The sequence below is a fragment of the Panthera tigris genome, chromosome B4 (assembly GCF_018350195.1).
Source record: "Panthera tigris isolate Pti1 chromosome B4, P.tigris_Pti1_mat1.1, whole genome shotgun sequence".
NCBI classification, from domain to species: Eukaryota; Metazoa; Chordata; class Mammalia; order Carnivora; family Felidae; genus Panthera; species Panthera tigris.
This window is the reverse complement of record NC_056666.1, coordinates 47,495,604-47,518,141: the sequence shown is the minus strand read 5'-3', so window position 1 is coordinate 47,518,141 and position 22,538 is coordinate 47,495,604. Positions and strand designations below refer to the sequence as shown.

Genomic DNA, 22,538 nt, shown 5'->3' with positions numbered 1-22,538 from the left:
TTATATATATACTATATAGTATGCTATATATTATATATAATAGTAATAAATTATATAAATATGGTCTCTCTTGAAATATCTTATTGTTCTGCACACAGTTCTTGTGATGATGTGAAATGATAAAATACCCATGTGATGAGAGGAAGTGAGGTGAAATATATATATATATAATTTTATATATATAATATATAGTATGCTATATATTATATATAATAGTAATAAATTATATAAATATGGTCTCTCTTGAAATATCTTATTGTTCTGCACACAGTTCTTGTGATGATGTGAAATGATAAAATACCTATGTGATGAGATGAAGTGAGGTGAATGACATAGGCATTACCATCTAGATTTGGACTACCCCTGACCCAGAAAGTCAATACTAAAGACAGTAAGTCAGAAGAAGAATCATCTGCTGCCAGACCATGGTTGACTGTGGGTAACTAAAACCGCAAAAACTGAAACCATGCAAAATGAAACCATTGATAAAAGGGGACTACTATAACTACCGTAACAGATTCCACTACCATGTAAAGAGAACAGAGCACAGTTTTAAGACCAATGAAGAAAATATACTTCAACATACTATACACAAAATTTCCTTGGGGGATTGGGGAAGGGAAGACAGGAAATAAAAGTTTACTTATCAGCTAAGAAATTAAATCTATCACTACACTTACTCTGCTAATAGCATAAAATCAGATAAAAGTCTAAAAGTAAATAACCACATGGATGGCTTAATAGTCATGTCCTGGCATTTAACAGCATTGAGTGGGAAGGATGGTTCCCAATATCAAGTCGTGACATAAAGGTAAAATGTATAAACTCATGAAATAATAATATGCAATTTGCTATGACTTTCTTATATAGTCTACCAAAAGGTGGTTTAAGGACTTGCCCTAATACCACTCTCTCTATAAACAGTTCTTACTGAATGAATGAGTTAAGGTCACCCTAAACATGGTTACTTATCTTTCCAAAATGTAAACCTCATCATATCATTCTCCTCTGCTTGAAATCATTCGATGGCTCCGCAGTACTGTTAGAATGTGTTAGCATTGTAACCAAGGTCTTCCATAATACACTTCTCTTATATTACCAATTATTCATTCACTCCACAAATATTCACTGAGCACTGACCCGAGCATTATTTTGACCTGATGACGGTGGCTCAGAGCAAGGGGGACAGTAGTGGATGATAAGAGACTGGATTCTACATCTATTCTGAAGGTAGAGGCAATAGGATTTCCTGATGGACTGATGGGATATGGAATACAGAGAAAAACAAGAATGGCTCCAAGATTTTTGGCCTGAGCAAGTAGGATGGACATGCAATTAAGAGGGACTATCTTCACTAAAACCCTATATTATGCAGACAATGAAAGGAAAGTGCTTTCCTGAATACATTTATGTTTTTATAAAGTTACCCTTCTATAAACTCCCAGAATACCAATTTAACGTTATTAACTGTATTCACAGCCTTTATTTAATGTCCTGTGATTGAATTCTTGTCTGCATCCTAAAGGCAAGTACTAAATTTTATCTTTAAATCCCCAGAACCAAGAGGAGCTTGGCCTGTCTCTCTAGACAGCTTTAATAAATGAATAAATACTCTTTGGAAATGAAGTCATCTTTTAATAACAAAAAAATCTCTACCTCCAAAAATTGGTATGATCTATTGGGGAAAAAAACATCCCCTGAGTCTCCTAGGCCTCTTTTTCTTCTTTTGAACAAACTAGAAACCAAATGCTGTGTTTAATGCTACAAGGTCACTCCTCTCACAGAGTTCTAAGGCAAAGAGAAGGACATAAAGGTATTCATGCCACTCTGAAAAGAACTGAGAAGTTTCAAACGGAAGTGATATTTGAGTTTGACCATGAAAGCAAAAATAGGATTTTTCTCATTCTTTCCTTTTTCTCTAGGAATAATAAAAAAGATGGAAAGATAGGCTTTTGAACAAATTATGGAGCTTATATACTTTCATATAAAGGGTTTGGAATTAACCTAAAAGTAACAGGGACCCAATGAAAGAGAAGAACAAAATCAAATAAAAGACTTAAGTTACAGAGAGATCATTCAGAAGATGCAGAGGAAGAGAGTAAGTTGGTAGAATCAAGAGGGCTCAGAAAGCAAACAGATGAAGCCTTTATCAAATAGATTATCAGGCTTCAAGTTTCTGGATTTTAGCAATGGTGGTGTTGTTTTTCAGACAAAGAATACTAAAAATGGGAAAATCAATTGTAAAAGGTGATTTGTTATACTCGAAGCAAACAAATTAATCCACTCTAAGTTACTTGGTTGCTAAGTGATAGGAAAACCAATTGTTAGGACTTTGATCAATTATGTACTGACTTAAAACTGTTATCTCACAGTATTATATTGGTCCATCTCATCTCTTTATTCCTAGACAATAGGCCCCTTAAGGGCAAGAGCCATATTTTCCCATTATTTTACCTCCCTTCTTGTCACTTCACATAATATTGCTCTCAGAGTAGATACTTTGTAAATCTAAATTCTGTTAAGAATCTATGAAGTTAAGAGATCATTCCAGTCACCATCGTTCTCAACTTTCTCAGCAACTAAAAAAAAATTTTAACTTTGTAAAACTGCTTTATTAAGCAGTTTATCAAACCTAATCAAAATCTTTATAAAACTTAAGTAATATGCTAACCTGGAGAGCATGTTTCATTTTGTGGTACAACTTCAGACTCCTCTTTTTCACCAGAAATATCCTCCTCATCAGAAAGGACCAAAAAGGCTTCTTTTGGCAAACTCTCACTACTTTCTTGTTTGGATGGTGAACCAAAAGAACCTTCCATCTTCTCTTCCAAATCTGGATTTGTCTCATCAATTGGAAGAAGAGAAGTTTTAGAAAAGCAAGTAAGTTCATCCTCGGCAGGTGCAAGCTTTTCCAAAATAGGAATGATTTCATCTGTCTCCATAGAATCTGTGTTTTCCAAGATAATCTCATTTTTCTCATCTTTTGTAACATTTTCACTAATGGTTTCTGAAAGGTCTGCAGAATTTTCATTTTCATTCTTTTCACTTTGGTCAATTTCCATACTGCTAGATATAGCCTCCTCTCCAAGAGCAGGTTCTGTGACAGTATCTTCCTTTACCTTCTTTTCATTTTCAGGAGGTAGATCTGAACAAATAACTGTATCATCTGTTTCTAGAGTTTCTTCATCACCATCAACATTACTATCAGCCTTATTTTTCTCGCCAAATGAGAAAATTTGGTCTAACTTTTCATCATCACTATTTTTCTCAAGAAAATCACCACCTTTATTGCTACTAGGCTCTGTAATGTCAGTTTCAGGAACAGATTCACAAACTGGTACAGAACTTGGTTCAAAGGTAGGATCAAAGGCTGATTCAGAAGTCAGTTCATCAGAAGTGGGTTCGTCAGAGGGCAGATCACCAGAAGCTGGATCACCAGAGGCTGGATCACCAGAAGCCGGATCACTAGAGGCTGGATCATCAGAGGCCAGGGCTTCGGAGGACAGATTACCAGAGGCTGAATCATCAGAGGCCGGATCACTAGACACTGGCTCAGCAGAGACTGATTCACCAGGGACTGATTCACCAGAGACCAAGTCACCAGAGAATGGTTCACTGGAGACTGTTTCACCAGAGACTATTCCACCAGAGGTGGGATTGCCAGAGGTGAGATCACCAGAGGTGGGTTCACCAGAAGTGGGATCATCATCAGAGGCAGGATCACCAGAGGTTAGTACTACAGAGGCCAGATCTTCAGGGGCTGAATCTCCAGCAGCTGGATCTCCCATAGCCAGATCACCAGAGGCTGGCTCATCAGAAGATGGTTCAGCAGTCAGTTTACAGACTAGTTCAGGAGCTATATTATTAGGAGACAAAGGTTCATGCTTTAAGTCATCATCCTGCTTATTTTTTACATTAACATTTAAGGTACAGGAGGTTTCTTTCCATTCTGATTTGCTTTTTTCAGGGTCAAAACAAAGCTCTTCAATGCCATTCACCTCCTCCTTGTCAATAATATAATCCATATTTTCCAAAGGCGAAGTTGGGTCCAAATCTCCATTTTCATGGTTGCCATTTAATAGCTTGACATCAGCTTTCAACAGTTCCTCTTTGACCTTGTACACTGCTTCAAGCTGCTGACGATCACTCACTCTCATTGTTTTTCGAGCCTTGAAGACTTTTTTCTGAGGTTCTTCTATACTATCCATTTTGAATCTTTAAAAAGAGAAAGAAAGAGAGTTTAATAATGAAAACCTAAGCCACCTAATCATAAGACAAATTGCAAATTGATCTTATAAGCAAGCACACTTTCATGTAATTTTGAAATAATGATATACAAAGCATAATAATCCCTGCTGTGTTAATTTTCGTATTAATTGGATTTATGTAATATAAAACTGATGACAGGTACAGTCCATAGAAGATCAATTATTAAGAAGCATTAGGAAAAAAAATGACTTGCTTTTTTGGGGGGACAGCAAAAGAGTAGGTCTTTGGAGCCACCCCTGGAGCTGGAACTGTCATGTTCCCTCCTCTTGCACTTTCCATTGCAAACAATAACGACCATTCATACCATTAAAAAAAAAAAAAAAAAAAGTAAAAGAAAAAAGTGACTAGTTTCTAGTTTTAATTCTTAGTAAGCTAATGGATTCAGAGTCTGGAGGAGATACATTAGCATAAAAAAAAGTAAATGCAGTAAAAAAGTAGATGGAAAAAGAAAAGTATAAGAGAATGAAAGCAGAGGAATGGGAAAGAGGTACAAAGATAAGGAAAAAGAGAAGAGAACTAAGGAACACAGGAGGAAAGATTACATTTGCAACCAGGCATATCTAGATTAACAGTACTATAAACATATTTACAAGAGATTATCATCAAAAATTTGCTAAGACAACTCACACAATAGGAAATATTTATAAATCATATATTTGCAAACATGTATCTAAGAGACTTGCATCTAAAAAATACTAAATACTATTACAACTGAATAACAACAAAAGTAACCCAACTTAAAAATGGACAAAGGAACTGAATAAACATTTCTCTAAAAGACATATAAATTGATGAGGCGCCTGGGTAGCTTGGTGGGTTAAGCGTCAGAATGCGCCTCAGGTCATGATCTCGCGGTCCGTGGGTTCGAGCCCCGCATCGGGCTCTGTGCTGACAGCTCGGAGCCTGGAGCCTGCTTCAGATTCTGCGTCTCCCTCTCTCTCTCTGCCCCACCCCCACTCACTCTCTGTCTCTCAAAAAATAAACTAAATAAACATTAAAAATTAAAAAATTAATTAATTAATTAATTAAAGACCTACAAATTGCCAATAGACGAACTGCCGATAAGCACTAAAAATGAAAAGATGCTCAATGTTATTAGTCATCAGAGAAATGTAAATCAAACTTCAATGACATAACACTTCACACATAGCAGGATGGCTATGATCAAAGAGAATAACAAGTATAGGCAAGAAGCAAACAAACTGAAACCCTCACACAATGCTGGTGGGATTATAAAATGGTATAGCTGCTTTGGAAAACAGTCTGGCAGTTCCACATCATGTTAAACATTAATTGTTAATTTTCTATCTTTCCTCTTTTGTAATACACATAAAGCTATAAATTTCCCTTTTAATGTTGCTTTAGCTGCATCTCATATTTTGATGTGTCATATTTTCATTGTTGCTCTGTTAAAATATTCTCTAATTTCCACTGTGACTTATTCTTTCACATGTGAGTTTCTCTAAAAGTAGCTAGAAGTTTCTTTAAAAAGTAATATGATTATGTGAAACGCCTTAAAAAAATACGAAGTTGGTCTCATACTAAAAAAAACATCAAGCAATGTAGATTATGAGTCATGAAGCATTATGGCTTTATTCAGGCCCAACCAAGGTGTCCATTTGATAAAAAATTAGAACCCTAAGCCCCAATACCTCAGAATGTGACCTTATTTAGATACTTTTTGCAGAGGTAATCAAGTTAAGATAAGGTCATTAGGTGGGCCCTAATGATTGGTATCCTTTTAAAAAGGGGAAATTTTCGATACAGATACACACACAGAGAGCCATGTAAAAATTGGAGTTAAGCTGTCACAAATCACAGGTAGGAGAAAGGTCTGGAATAGATCCTTCTTTAATTCCTAGTTCCTGCAAGGCCCTGGATCACCTTGATTTCAGACTTCTAGCCTCAGAACTATGAGACTATAAATTCCCTATTTAACAAAAGGGGGAAAAAAGAAACTTCAAGGAATGTGATTCACTGCAAAAACAGAATAGAGAGTGAAAATAAACACCAGATCATCAACAGACACAGACCATTCATTTGACAAAATTCAACACTGACTCAAAATTAAAATTCTCAGTGGCTCAGTTGGTTGAGCGTCCGACTTCAGCTCAGGTCATGATCTCGCGGTCCGTGAGTTCGAGCCCCGCGTCAGGCTCTGGGCTGATAGCTCAGAGCCTGGAGCCTGCTTCCGATTCTGTGTCTCCCTCTCTCTCTGCCCCTCCCCCATTCATGATCTGTCTCTCTCTGTCTCAAAAATAAAAAAATGTTAAAAAAAATTTTTTTAAATAAAAAAAATTAAAATTCTCAAAAAACTTAGAAGAAAACAAATATAATAAAAGTTATCTACAAAAAAAAAAAACCCTACAGATATCATACGTAACGGTGAAATAAGATCAGAACCAAAACAAGGATGTTCTCTAATACCATTTGTATGTTAACATCTAACCAGTGCAGTAAGGCAAGCAAGAAAGAGTGCAAGGACTCGGTCCTGGAGAAAACAATGTAACCAGTTTCTAACGGAATAAAACAGAAGTCTTTTAAGGACTAAGATATACAGGAAGCAAGACTATTGCTTTCATATTGTATATTCATTTATCATCACCATTACCTGTAGGAATGATGGTAAGATACACTTGCTTTAGCTGGAGAGGGAGAAAAAAGCAGCCTCTGACATCTGGGAACTTATCTGACACTTACAACTAGATCTCATTATTATAAATTGACTTGATGCTTACAGCTAAGCCATGTTGTTCTCCTTCTGGACATAAAATCACCCAAATTAGACAAGGTCACTGTGCAACCCATGAAATATCAAACCTCTCCCTCTCTGAGAGTGATGCCTAATTTTTTTTTTTATCAACACTGCGCAACCCATGAAATATCAAACCTCTCCCTCTAAATGAATGATGCCTAATTTTTTTTTAATTACATCTTTATCCTAACTGTAGTCTGTCCTCCCTACAGAGATTTATTGAGATAACCAAGCATAGAATTGCCCCCACTTTTTTTTTTAACTTTTTTTTAATGTTTATTTATTTTTGAGAGAGAGGGAGAGACAGAGAGCATGAGCAGGGGAGGGTCAGAGAGTGGGAGACACAGAATCCAAAGCAGGCTCCAGGCTCTGAGCTGTCAGCACACAGCCGGGAGCGGGGCTTGAACCCTCAGACTGCAAGATCATGACCTGAGCCGAAGTCAGACGCTTAACTGATTGAGCCACTCAGGCGCCCTAAATTGCCTCCACTTTTTGACAGCACCCAATCCAGAGTAAGGCTCTATTTCCTCAAACTCGCCCCCAAATAACCCAATCTCTACTACACTAAACCCAAATCCTATACTAGGGTTTTTTCTAATATCCCTTACTGATGTGCCTCACAGTTTCCCCAAGGATAAGCATTCTCCCTCACTGCAACAAGTAATAAATCCAACTTGTTCAATTACAGGTCTGATTCTGGTGTTCTATAGTTCTTCTGGCTAAAAGGCATAAAACAATGGCCTAGCCTATCTGCCAGAGGTCAATACAGCTTGAAAACCTACCACTTTTATTACAGTACTTCTAGATTGTGGTACGTTCTGCATTCATTTGTTCACTTTAAGCCAATTACTTATAATGTATTTCCTAGTCTTCCTAGACTTTTAATTATGGAACTCAGTAAAACTATTCAGAAAAATTACCTTTCAATTGAACAGAAGATTTACTGCAAAATTATCATAGGCACTATTTTAAGGGTTATTCATTACAGTCTAACATTAAAACTTCAAGTTTTTTCCCCACCCACTATACATTCCAAACTCATACTAACTGGAAATTTTTCTGCAAAGAAGATACAATGCAAATTTTGTAATCACTTTTTCTTGCTGACTTCAAAGACAGAAAATAATTAAATTTATAACCTAAGGAGTATGGTTACTTTTTACATATTTTTAGACCTGAGCTGCAATTCTTTTGGACTCTGACCTCATAATATCCACATTTGTCAGCTGTTACATGGATACCTGACAGTTATTGTGAGTTGCATTAAAAGCAAGCATTCCTCTAAAAAAGTGTGTATTTTCATAATTTTCAGTAACCCCACTAAGAACATGAATTCTGCAGACAGAAAACACGGATTTGAATTCCAGCTCTCCCATGTGTTTACTATGTGACACAGGGCAAGTTTCCTAACATTGGTTTCAGCAATCTTAAAAAGGGCGTATCATTATCAGTACCTGCCACAGAGGTTGTAGTCATGATTAAATGAGATTCCATGCATTAAGAACTTAGTAATTGTCTATGTATATACACAGTGTTTTTAGGCATAAACTAGAGAATCTGAGACAAATTTCTCAAATACTTCTGTTATTTTGTATATAGGTGAGAAATCCAACATGCAAACATTACATTTAAATTGCCACCACCAAATAACATTTAATAAAAATAAGTACACTCCACGCAAGCTGGCTTTTTACCAATTAAGTTGTCATTCAATTCAGTAATAATATAGTACTGTACAAAGAATTACAAAATAACTACCATCTATACCCACAAGGGAGCACACTACAGCCATTTACCAGATATTTTATGGGTTCTAAGTATAACGAAAAATAGACAAAGCATAAGGAAGCAGCATGAACCAGTTCAAACTAGTTCAACCATATCTGTGTAAACCAATCAGCAATAACTTTTTAAAAACGTATTTTGCATAAGCAAAGTATATTTAAGAAAGATACACATTTGAAAACAGTGTGTTACCTGCAAACAAGTCTCCATGGCTGTACTACCGGAAGAATACATTTCTAAGGATCAGTTTAAATACCGTCATCTGGAATTGAAATGCCATTCACAAAACTATTCTACAAAAGAAAAACTACTTTTTTTAGATTGCAACACTAGAATCATGAAGCTTTCATATGCCTGTAATTCATTTCCACAGGAAAAATCATTTATATTTTACAGTAGAAAATGCCTGCCATATCTAGAAGTAAATGTGTAAAACATGAACTTTCTCTAGAAAATACTTTTTTCATGAAGAAGAGAGTCAAAAACTGTTTTTAGGTCTCTATTCTTTATATTCAGACAGGAAAATACCGTCATTAATAAAATCTTTTTCTAATGCATTAAAAAGGGCTTCACCTTTACCAGAGGAATTTATAATTAAATAACCAAGAGGGTATGTTACCTGCAAATAAGTATCTATAGCTTGGAATTTTTTTCAAATTTTGGGTAAATTATTTTTAAGGAAAGGCCAATAAGCCTCTTATTTTTTTAAGTGAAAACGTTATTCTCTTCTCTGCTTCGTCCCCCCCCCCCACCTACAACTTTTACCCTTTTTTCTAGCAAAGAGATCATAGCTATGAAACAACAAAGGGAAGTATTACCAAAAGCTGTAATGTCTTAGCCTACAAACTGCCTGCTCAAAAAGCTCAAGAATTTAAGTGGCTGTTCAAGAGCTGCTCACAAACTCAGCCAATCAGTAGCCAGCATTCTGATTCCTGCCCAGCAACAGGAGACAGACAATAAGGTCAGGGAAACATAGTTAAAACCTGGATCCGAAATATGTTAGTGAGGTTCTTTATCTAATATAAGTAATCTAGAACATAAATGCATATAAAATCTAAATCTATACAATACATATTAAATATATAACATAAATAAATAAAAATATACACCTTTCATGCTATTTTAATTTATCTTTCTTTAAATACCCCTGAATGTTTCCAGAAATATAAATCAATTTCCTAACTGGAGAATGAGTCAAACATGGACCATACATAACAAGAATATACTTCTCTCCCCATAAGAAAGAATCTGTAAAATTCAAATGTAAATTTCTTTCTTAAAACAATCCACAATCCTTAATATTTATAAAGCATTTATAACTAAAAATTCAGCAGAACCTTAAATCCAAATGACAAGATTATTTTCATACCTACCTATCACTATTGTTATAGATCTGACTCCAAAAATTAATAGTATTTTGGACCCAAAGATTTACTACAGATAGCATCATCAAGTGCTTTGTTGTCTACTGCACTGAACTGACTCAGTTTGATTCACCTAATGAAATTAAAATGTCTGACTCCTGACAACCTATATTAAGTGTTGTAAGTACAATTACTACATCTTTTTCTCCTTAACTGCCTTTCACAGCATGTTATGAGCTCTCCCCTTTTTTTTTTTTTTTTGAGCTCTCCCCTTTTGAAGCAATAAAGCAAATGTGTGGATTACAACAGTAAATATTCATGTAAATTGAAGGGGAATTTTTCGTATACTATATCATTCTGCAGTCCTTTAAACATAAAATTATAAAATAAAAATAGGTAATCTGTCATCTGAATATATTTTTTCTCAAATTAACCACTTATCAGATTTTCTTAGTAAACAAGTTTTAAAAATAAACCTCATTTTTTTTTCTCCTTCAGTTCCAGATGAACCTTGTAATTTTTCAAACATACCCAAGAGGGAGCTTGCTGCAGCCATACTCTTAGTTTATATAATCTCCCCATAGAAAAAAATAAATCAGCAGCTGCTTCAGTGCTTCCTTGTGTGAGAGAACTGAAATTCACTGCCTGATTGGCTCAAAGCCATAGTTGTCTAAAACCAATCAGACATCAGTATCACAAACCTTGCCCAGCAACAAGGGAAGCAGATGAGGGCAAGTACTCTACCAAGAATCCAAATGCTGTGAAAATAAAGGTGAACGATTATAGTGAAACATATTCGATGAAACTGAAATATACTCATAATATACTCCCAGATTTATTGTTTGAATAAGAGGTCTCCTGTAGGGTTTTTCTGATGAAGAAACAAGGGCCTGTACTACTGCTTTCCAAGAACAGTTAACAAAACAATAGGAATACCTGGATTGTTAAATCAAAACATATGCATACATACACAAACACTATCCTAATTCAAAGTTATGGATACCTGATGAAGTGTACTTAAAATAAAACTTAGCAGTAACTTGTAAAATGTGAAGCAAAGCCATTTAAGCAGACTTGACATTTCTATCTTTGACGTAACACTCCAAGTGCATTCATGCTGTTAACTGATGTTACTATAACATTAATCTGAATACTGAGATGCTGGGAACAATTTTATTCAAATTTGAGTTTTCATTAAATGGACTAAATAAATATTGGCCAACAGGACTAATAATGGCTTATTCTTACATAATCACTTTATGCTCATGATTCCTAGCCTCTTTAGAAACACAATTCTGCCACTTGATTCCCTGAGAACCCACTCTCAACTGAGAAGTGCATGATTTTATTTCACACTCCCAAATTTAGTTGAGAATTCCGCAACAGTCCTGAAAATAAAATCATAAAGAATATTCAGTGTGTTACACAATAAATGTGTAAATCTGCTTTACTGTTTACTGTTCGTTAATGAGACTGGTAAAACTGATAATGCAATGGTTCATCCACTTTAATACTTATCTGTACAAATTTAGCATAAAGAACTTTCTAAATTTTTAGTTTTTTATAAATTTTTTTGTTTTTTGCATTTTATTTTATTTTTGAGAGACAGAGAGACAGAATGCGAGTGGGGGAGGGGCAGAGAGAGAGGGAGACACAGAATCCGAAGCAGGCTCCAGACTCTGAGCCATCAGCACAGAGCCCGACATGGGGCTCAAACCCATGAACCGGGAGATCATGACCTGAGCCAAAGTCGGATGCTTAACCAACTGAGCCACCCAGACACCCCTAAATTTTTATCTTAAATAATGGATATCTTTTCATTTCTGTTAATTATTTTTCTAAAACTTTAGTAGAACTACTTTCACTACTTCTGTTTAAAATCCCACATCATCACATTTCCATATTCTCTTGCTTTCTATAGGTTCTCTCTCCCAGTCACTCACAAAGCACTGGCAATATTTACTTGAAGATCCACAATCTCCCATAGTTCGCAATTTTTCAGTTCTATGCTATCATTCTTCTCTTAATTTCATAAAACACATTCAATAGCTATCCTACTATCTTTAAAAAAATATTAGTTGCTGAGATCTATTATCTAATACTCGTTCAGTAAAGTATCAAGTGATCACAATATTTGACACCTCAACAAAGAATCCCTTCTGCCTGTCATCAACCTACTGATATTAGCTGGAGTTATCAATGTAGAATGAAATATCCGAAATTAAATTTTTAAAAAATAATCAACAACAAAGGAAACAGGGAGTTTGGTTTACCAACAATTCTTTGGGAAAAGTAGGATCAAATCATGTTCTTGAAATTTTGGTCACATCAAAACCAGACTGGTCACTAACTTGTTGCATTCACTGCTATGTTTTCAGAAATTCTAGGGTAGTCTACATGAAAAAAATGCAAGATACCCTAAAATCACTTTTCCAAGTGTATTTTTGGGATCATTCTGTTATATAGGCAAATTAAAACTGACTGACCTGATCTAACAAATGCAATTTTAAAATACACTTATCAAGTTACACTCCCTTAGGAAATTAGCCAGTTATCCTATCCCCCAGGGCCCTATTTACTAGCTTGTCCTACTCACCAAATTCTACCACCTATGCAGATAATGAGTAAAGTTACATAAGTCCATGTAATAATTTCTTCAGGAATTTAAACCAGTTGTCCAAATGTATTTTTCATAGTTTGCCTGGGTGAAGTAAAATACCCAGGATGATTTATGAGAAGGTGAAAACCGTAAATTCTTCAAATGTCAGGAAACAGGTCTAACTTTTCTTATTGACCAAACCTAAGAAGAAAGAGTGAAAAGCTTACTTTCTGTATCAGCCACCTTTCACTAAATAATACTGCAACAATACTTCCACCCCTAAAATCTTATTGGCTAATAACATTCTTCATCTTTCTAGGTCATAGGCTGAAGGAGTGGCACCCCCACCCCAAATCTAGGTCTTGTGGCAAAGGGAAAAGACTACGATGACAGAACAATACAATACACCAGGGTCTTAAAGCTATTTCTTAGACATAGTACACATCACTCTCACTCACAGTCTATTGGTTAAAGCCAAGTTACACATTAAAGGCGTGGAGAAGTAAAAAGCAACCACTGGGAAATACTTCATGTCACGTGACAAAAGGCATAGACATATATCATCTTCTTACAAGAAGCTTACAAGAAAGAATAATGGTGAAATATTATATAATCTACCACACTTTAAAAATACGTATTTATAATCACTTCTCAGCCTTTTGGCTAAGATCAAGTGTAGCATCTGTTCTTATCAGCTTAAAAATACATAATTATAGAGGTGCCTGGTGGCGCAATTGGTTAAGCATCTGACTCTTGATATCAGCTCAGGTCATGATCTCACAGCTCATGAGTTCGAGCCCTGCATAGGGTTCTGCACTGATGGCATGGAGCCTGCTTGGGATTCTGTCTCTCCTTCTCTCTGCCCCTCCCCTGCTTGTGTGTGTGTGTGTGTACTCTCTCTCTCTCTCTGTCTCTCAAAATAAATAAATAAACTTAAAGAATATATGCATAATTATAAAAAGCTTGGCCTACCCAGGATTTCTAAACTAACAAAACTGGGTCTCCTCAATGTTCGTTCTAACATTAGCAGAACAATCAACATAGGATAAATCACCCTAACTCTCTAGATTTCAGGTTGCTCAACTGTAAAAACAAAGATCAGACCAGATGCTTGCTAAGTTCCATTCTAACTCAAATTTTATATTATTTTACAAATGTCTAGCAATACTGATTGCGTTTATAATTCAGTATTCATTATAAAATACTGTGAACATGCAGTAAGACATAAATTCTGAGATAATGACCATGTGTGTACCCACCATCCAGATAAGAAATAAAACAACTAGAAATAGAAAACAAAGCCCTTTTTATGACTACCAGATAGCATGCTCCTCCTTCCCCACCCCCATCTCCTTAACACAAAGATAAGCATAATCTTGAGTTTCATATTTATTATTTTTAGGCATGCCTTATACTACTTTTTCTATATTATAAATTCCCCTTTTTGTTAACAAAACAATTTAAAGGGAGAAAAAGAAACTGACACTTATCAAGGGACAATTATATGTCAGACACTACACCGAGTCATATTCTTTTCTCATTTATTTGACAACTTATATGACATTCACCTTAACATATGATCTAAATGAATACATTAATAACCATGCTGCTATCACACATTCCTTTACACAGTAGGAATTTTAGCTTGGCAAGGTCAACCAGATACCCAATTCAGTACCAAGTTGTTTTCATTGGCACAGATGCCCTTCTTATACATTTCATCCTTTAAATTTTGCTACCATGGGCTGCTCTATTGTATCAAAATGTTAAGTAATAAATAAACTACAGGTGACCCTTGAATAACACAGATTTGAACTGCATGGGTCCACTCATAGGCAAAAAGTTTTAAGGTACAGTACTGTAAATTTATTTTCTTTTCCTTATAATTTTCTAATATTTCCTTTTCTCTAGCTTACTTTACTGTAAGAATACAGTACATGATACATATAACATACAAAATGTGCTAATTGCATGCTAGCAGAAAGGCTTCCAGTCAACAGTAGACTATTAGTACTTAAGTTTTGGGAGAGTTAAAAGTCACATGCAGATTTTTGACTACATTAGGGATTCGCACAACATTGTTCAAGAGTAAGCTATACATGATGTTTGCCACAATCTTCTTCTCTATCTCTTTGAAAATAAAGAAGTCATTTAATATAATTCCTAAAGCCTAACCACACAGTAAATGCAATCTGATAGTAGACTCTTAATTTTACCAACCTACAGACTGGTTCTTATATTAGCTACAACAGTATTATCAGCAGAATACTAAATATTTAATTATCTTTTAAAAGTAACTTATCTACAAGCCATCTTAGCAAATGACAGAATTCACTCTACAAACAATAAGGGAATTTCCTCAACCTTCTAAGGGGAATTTAGGAAAAACCCACAACTAACACCTACTTAACAGTGAAAGACAGCTTTTGCCCTAAGATCAGGAACAAGACAAAATGTTTGCTCTTACCACTTCTATTCAGCAATAAGTAGAGGTTCTGGCCTGGGCAAGTAAGCAAGAAAATGAAATAAAGTTTATCCAACTTGAAAAGAACAAAGTAAAGCTATCTCTATTTGCAATGACACAATCTTATATACGGAAAAATGTAAGGAATCCACTAAAAAATTATTAGAATTGGTAAATGAGTTTAGAAGGTCTCAAGACACAAGATCAATATATAAAATCTATTGTATTTCTATACCGTTGCAATGAACATTTCGAAAGTAAAATCTAAAAAACAATTCAATTTATAATAACATCAAAAATAACAAATTTAACAAAAAGAAGTACAAAACTTTATTCTCTGAAAAACTATAAAACATTGTAGAGGAAATTAAAGATTTAAATAAACACTAAGACAACGTATATTCCTGAATCAAAGACTTAATATTAAAATGTCAACATTCAAAACTGATCTGATTCATCGTAATCCCTATCAAAATCCTAGCCATCTTCTTTGCAGAAACCGACAAGGTGATCCAAAAATTCATATAGAAATGCAAGGGACCCAAAATAGCCAAAACAATCTTGAAAAAGAAAAACAACATAGAAAAACTCACTCTTGATATTTTCAAAGCTTAGTACAAGCTACAGTAATACTATCAGTGTAGTACTACTAGCAAAAAGGACAGACATATAAATCAATGGAATAGAACTCCAAGTCAAGAAATAAATCTTCACATTTATGGTCAACTGATTTTTGACAAGGGTGCCAAGACCATTCATTGAGGAAAGAACAGTATTTTCAACAAATAGTATGGGGATAACTGGATAGCCACATGCAAAAGAATGAATTTGGAGCCCCTATTCTCATGCCATATATAAAAAAATTTAACTCCAAATGGCTCAAAGACCTAAATTAAAAAAAAAAATTTTAATGGTATTTATTTATTTTGAGAGAGAGAGAGTGAGCACGCACACACAAGAGAGCAGGGGAGGGGCAGAAAGGGAGGGAGAGAATTCCAAGCAGGTTCCGCATTGTCAGTGCAGAGCCCAATGCGACGCTCTCTGTGAGACCATGACCTAGGCCAAAATCAAGAGTCAGATCTAAATTTAAGAGCTAAAAGTTTTAAATCTTAAAAGAAAACTTAGATATAAATCTATAAAATCTTAGAATAAGCAATGGTTTCTTATATATGACCCAAAAAAAACAAGCAACGAAAGAAAATAAAACAGATTAACTGGACTGGACTTCATCAAAATGCAAAAACTTTTATGCTGCAGAGGACACATCAAGAAAGTGAACCAACAACTCAACTCACCCAATGGGAGGAAATGTCTGCCAATAATGTACCTGATAAGATACTTGTATCTACCAGAACATACAAAAAAAAAGTTACAACTCAATAATAAAAAACAACCCAATTTAACAAAAAGCAAAGGACTTGATATTTCTCCAAAGATACACCAATAAACAATAAACATGAAAAGAGGTGCAATTTCATTAGTCATCAGAGAAATGCAAATCAAAGTCACAATGAAATAACACGTTACACATATCAGAATGGATAATCAAAAAGAAAGAAAATCACAAGTGTTAGCCAAGATGTAGAGAAATTGGAAGCCTCATACAATGCTGATGGAACTGTAAAATGAAGCAGCTGATTTCCAAAACAGTCTGGTAGTTCTTCAACATGTTAAAACATTGAGTTTCCATAAGATCTAGCAATTCCACTCCTAGCTATATACCCAAAAGAGATAAAAACATATGTCCATGCACAAACCTATAAACAAATGTTCATAGAAATGCTATTCATAATAGCCAAGAAGTAACTATTCGTAATAGCCAAAATAACTCAAATATCTACTAACTGATAGATAAATAAAATGTGGTATATCCATACAATGGAATATTATTTGGCTATTAAAAAAGAAATGAAGTACTGATATCAATGTTACACTATGAATGAATCTTGAAAACATGCTGAGTAAAAGAAGCCTGTCACAAAAGGCTACATTATTGAATGATTCCATTTACATGAAATGTCCAGAACAGGCAAATCTGTAACGACAGAAAGCACATTATTGGTTGTCTAGGGTTGGGGGATTGGAGAGAAAATGAAAAGTGGCTGCTAAAGGGTGGGTACAAGGCTTCTTTTGGAGACAATAAAAATGTTCTAAAACTAATTGTGGTAATGGTTACAAACTCTATAAATATTTTTAAAACCACTGAGCTGCACACTTTATACAGGTGAATTGTACATGAATTACATCTCAAACCTGTCCTTTGAAAAAATATATAGCAGAACTATACTTAATTTTTTGTTTTTGTTTTTGTTTTACCTAACAGCCCCCTATTACTGGGTCACACTTTCAACATAGACAAAACAACTATACCAAAAGAACTGAATGTTCAGTTATACTTTAGGGAGTTTACATTTCTAAGTTTATCTATAATCACAACAGTGATGAAAGGCAATGTACATAAAATAACAACATCCATATTCTCCTACGTGCTAACCTTAAATAAGCCTGTTATTCTTTTCCTTTGTCCTAAATGGAACAATTCTTTAGTATGATTATCTCACAGGATGATAATAATGGGCATGAGATACTCATAAAGGATTAAAAAAAAATTTATCATAAAGAAGAAAGAAAACAATACTGAGCATCATGCAGATAAACACTCCATGTAAGTACATTAACAAAATCTTCTACACATGGAAAATTACCAAAAGGACTCGAAAGTCTTAAGTAAAACAGAGGCAATGCTTGTATTATTAACTGGCACTATAACCAAAAAATCTTATATGTAATTAATACTGATGAATTTGTTTTAAAATGAGGTATACTTACTGAACTTTCTGAAGTTACATCAGCTTTGTCACATTTTATTAATACTGTCTTTATTCAAAATGACGATCTCACCACCATTTACTGTATTTGTCAATACTTCAATGTACCCTTTTAGAAATATTATCAAAATGGACTTTACTACCTATATTTATGTATTTCTTAACAAATCACTCTGGCACATCTCATCATGCATCTAGTATAAGATTAAAACATCTCAAGTGCCCACTGCTTTGTTAGAAAACATTTTAAAATATGTTTTAAAATAAAACATATTAATGAGTATACAATGTCTGGCACATAGTATATACTTAGTAAATACTGGCTAAAAGAATGATGAACTATATACATATATCTAATATCTAAAATAATTCTTAAATTAAAAATTAAATTACCCTTTTAGGAAGCAAAGATAGTAATCTACAATATTTTTGACAGAATTGTAAACTAACATGCTGATAGGTTCATATACACAGGTGTACATACGGAGGACAACCTTTCTTCGGGGACTCGGGATGCTTATTTACTAACAAAAAGTAACAATATATACCCACTTACACAAATTGCTGCCTCTGAAAAAGTGCAATACATAGCACCATTAAAATTAATCAAATCTGACATGAGAGTCATTTTTCAAGCCTTATAAAATTTGTTTAGTTTGATTTCCTATCTCAAAAAATATCATTTTGAAAGAAAGCTACTTTAAAAAAAAGAAAAAGAAATCTACTTTTGTTTATTACTACATAATGATGACAATCTTCTCTACAATAATGAACATACCCCAAAGGGAGCCCCCTGCAGCCATCTTATCAGTTCTCTCATAGCAACAGAAACTGAAATACAGTTTGCATAGTCACTGTGGTTGGCTAAAGAAAGCAGGTTCATGCAACCAGTCAGAAAGCTAGAAACTGGGCAACCATAAAAGGAGAAATTTTAAATCTGCCTGGCAACAGTCTAAAAATAGAAAGAATACACTAGTATAAATCCCAGAATAGATGTGAATATAAGAGTAAAACTACCAGCAAAAACTTTATTTTCTTGGGGGAAAAGACGTGCCTTGCATTTCATCATCTAAAATACTAACTTGGCATCTTTTCTTACTAGATGGCAATTAAAGAAAAATGAACATAAAGCTCAATAAATGGGCCACTTTCAAGTTATATGTCATTGTTCATATTACCTTATTTATATATAGCTGTGTGTGCGTGTGCGTGTGTGTGTGTGTACACATACATGTTTAAGCGTTTTTCTAAAGGAGAATGATGCAGCATTTTAATCACAGCTCTAAAACATTCAAGGCCCTATAAAATCTCTCAAAGTCTGAAAAGCACTGCATTTTTTTTCTAGCACTTTTCCCCTGCAATTATTTGGGAATCTGAGTTACAGATAAAAGACTGTTTACTGTTTATTAAAATCACAAAAGATTAAATAATTTATCAAAGCAGATCTCTAAACAGAGTGGGGATTATGCCTTATTCTTTAATACAAACTTGTTCTAACATATAGTAGTAGCTTTCATACAGTAGGTATTCAACAATTGTTTTTCTCAATTAATTTATGTGAGGAAAACAAATTATCTAACTGTTCATGTCAAGTGGAAGCTAAATTAACATGTAAAATTATAATCTGTATAATACTGCTATTTTTGACTTTTCAATTTTGCCTAAAGTGGGATAATGCTAAAGTTGACAATGCCTAACATTTCTTATCGTTATCCAGATAACAAAACCTATTTCATCATTCTAACTTTCCAATGTAATAATGCCTAATATACATGTTTCTTTGTACTTTACAAATTTACTTTGCAGTATGTTTTAATTCCTAAAGATCACAAAAAAAAAAAATGTGCAATCTAATGTAGTAACTACAAAGACTGTGGGCTAGTAAGAACTAACCAGTCATAAAGGGAGGAGAGGCAGAAAAAAGGAAAAGAAAAAAATTTTAATTTCAAGAAATTAAATTACACCTGCTGAAATAAAAGGCTGGTTAAACAGTCATGTTAAAACAACTGCTACTTATCAAAGTACTTGTTCTATGCATTTCTTACATCAAATCTTCCACCAAAGTGTTTTAATGAAATGGCAAGTTAATTTTTAAATATTTTCTTTGGTGATTATCTGTTAGCCAAAATGTAAAGTGAATTCATACATTTGATACCAGAAAATTTAGTTTATACTATACTAAAAATTTGGTTATGAAAATTATATGTAAAGGGCTATTTTAATCATAAATAAGGCTTAGAAACAATGCCTTTAAAACACAGGAACATAAAACAATTTTAAGTAACAAAAAAGAGCTCCAGTGAAGGATGGAAAAATATGCGCAATATAAAATCAAATGAGCAAATTGAGTAATACAGCCTTTTAATGTAAACAGTTAAAGATAGCTAGATTTTAAAATTAAGTATAACCAAGCTTTTAAAATATAAATAGTATTATTTTAAACACTGGTCTGAATGAAAAGTAACTAAGCTTACTATCTTATTTATTTTTCTTACTGTTGTACTCATACGTGACTTGGATATCCAAAATCTAACTACAACTGTATTCACATCTTTTATGTACACAGATCTTGTTTACTTTATCTGAAACAAATAAACTATAATCCTCATCACAAAGGAAAGCAATAGGAGTTAACATGAGTTACAATTAGTGAGGGAGAACATAAAAATGGGTCAAACTTTGATAACAAGGTGTTCCAAGTGGAAAAAATTATTTTATAATTCTAGATACATAAGTCAAGTATCATTTTAAATATAAACCTCAGCACTTCCTATTTGCTTAAATATTATTTAAAGCAGCTATACTTTTTTGAAAAAAAATGTTTTTATACTACCCAGTTTTATTTCAAGAGAACAGAGAAAGCATGATGTTTGCATAACAGTATTCGACAGCAGTCACACATCACATACCAATCTGAATTTGAGGGGGTGGGGGGGCACTAAATAACCAATGACACCTCAGTGTTAATTAGTACAACAACTAAAATGCCTTGGAGGAGTTTAGACAGTGCCAGAAACTTTACCTTTCATTTCTCCATTCTATTCCCCCTCTGCTGGCCTTCTCTCTCAAGAACTCACAGGAGTTTAAAATGTCAGCTGAGAGCCAGATGTTCTGGGGCCCTCGCCTATGTGTACAAAAGTGTTGCTTTAATAACAAACATAACTAAAGGAAAGACCCTAATCTTCTTTCATATCCTGGAGCAAACTCAAATTCTTCTTTGTACGTATTATTTTTCCTTTTCTATAGCAAAGCAACATTGTTGGTACGTTATCCCTCCTTGCAGATCTAATTAAAATTATATTTACCACAACTTTTTCATCTGATTGGAAAAATAGCAAATCTGTATCTTCATAAATTGATTGTTCTTCAGTTAAAACTTCAGAAAAAAGTTATGCTTTTGATGGCAAGATCTCTCCTGGGCATACAAGTCAGAATGGGCCAACACCCCTAGGGAGCAAAGAAAAATTACATTCCCATTCTAAATTTTTCTCATTAGTAATGCATAAAAATACAATCTACTTGTTTCTGGCAAATATTCCTAAGAAGCTTACTTTCACAGGTTAGGCTGTCAGAAGCTATTATCAACAGTTCCTAATCAACAGTTCCTATCAACAGTTCCTTCATCTAAAGCCATGAATTATCACTGTGTTTCATCATTTCAAACCTAAAAAACATCAGCAGAGATCTGACCAAATAACACTATACTTCGGAAACTCTCTTAACCACTCTCTTTCTAACCATCATAATAAATGAACCAATGTTCTCTACCCATTCAATAAACATACTGACTGGTAACCACAAATACACTGAGATCTTATGTTATTCTGCTCTCATCTAAACCCGTTCATATTGGTTGTGCTTGTTACTGTATTCTGTTGTAGGTTTTTATTATAAGCTATAGAATACAATTAAATTTTGTGTAAACTAATGAAATATGAGTGCAAAAAAAAGAGCTGGTAGATATGCATCAATTAAGAGACTGATGCACAAAAACACAACGCAGATATGCAGGGGGCTATTGGCTTAGGTATATCATTTAATAAAATCTTTAGTTCTAAAGTTTTCTATCTAGAATAAATAGAAATTAAATTAGGAGACCTGAAAAGATCCTTTAAGGTTTTTTTTCTTTTTTTAAATGTTTATTTTCAAGAGAGAGAGAGAGAGAGACAGAGCGGGAGCGGGAGGAGGGGCAGAGAGAGAGGGAGACACAGAATCAGAATTCAAAGCAGGCTCCAGGCTCTGAGCTGTCAGCACAGAGCCCAATGCGGGGCTCAAACCCAATAAACCAATAGATCATGACCTGAGCCCAAGTCAGAGGCTTAACCAACTGAGCCACCCAGGTGCCCCAGAATCCTTTAAGTTTTGATTCTTAAATAAAATTGTGATAAATTGCACTCCAAAATGCACTGTTCTTCTGAGAAAAAATAAAAATACATTGGTTTTTTTTTCATGTATTCAATCTTTATCAAATGCC

At 34.2% G+C, this 22,538-nt stretch overlaps 1 protein-coding gene and 1 pseudogene across 5 annotated transcripts in view; one reads left to right on the top strand and one right to left on the bottom strand.

Moving 5' to 3' along the window:
- LOC102964041 (activating transcription factor 7 interacting protein) overlaps positions 1-22,538 on the bottom strand; it is a 120,849-nt gene that overhangs the window by 64,169 nt on the left and 34,142 nt on the right. For 4 of the 5 annotated variants that reach the window (XM_042991801.1, XM_042991799.1, XM_042991803.1 and 1 more), the window contains exon 2: positions 2,672-4,215. In XM_042991801.1, the coding sequence (XP_042847735.1) occupies positions 2,672-4,208 (1,537 nt within the window). In that variant the 5' untranslated portion in view covers positions 4,209-4,215. Of the gene's footprint in view, positions 1-2,671; positions 4,216-9,001; positions 9,245-22,538 lie in introns of those variants that run through there. The other variant, XM_042991802.1, reaches the window with a different exon arrangement.
- LOC122240709 lies at positions 13,416-13,625 on the top strand (annotated as a pseudogene).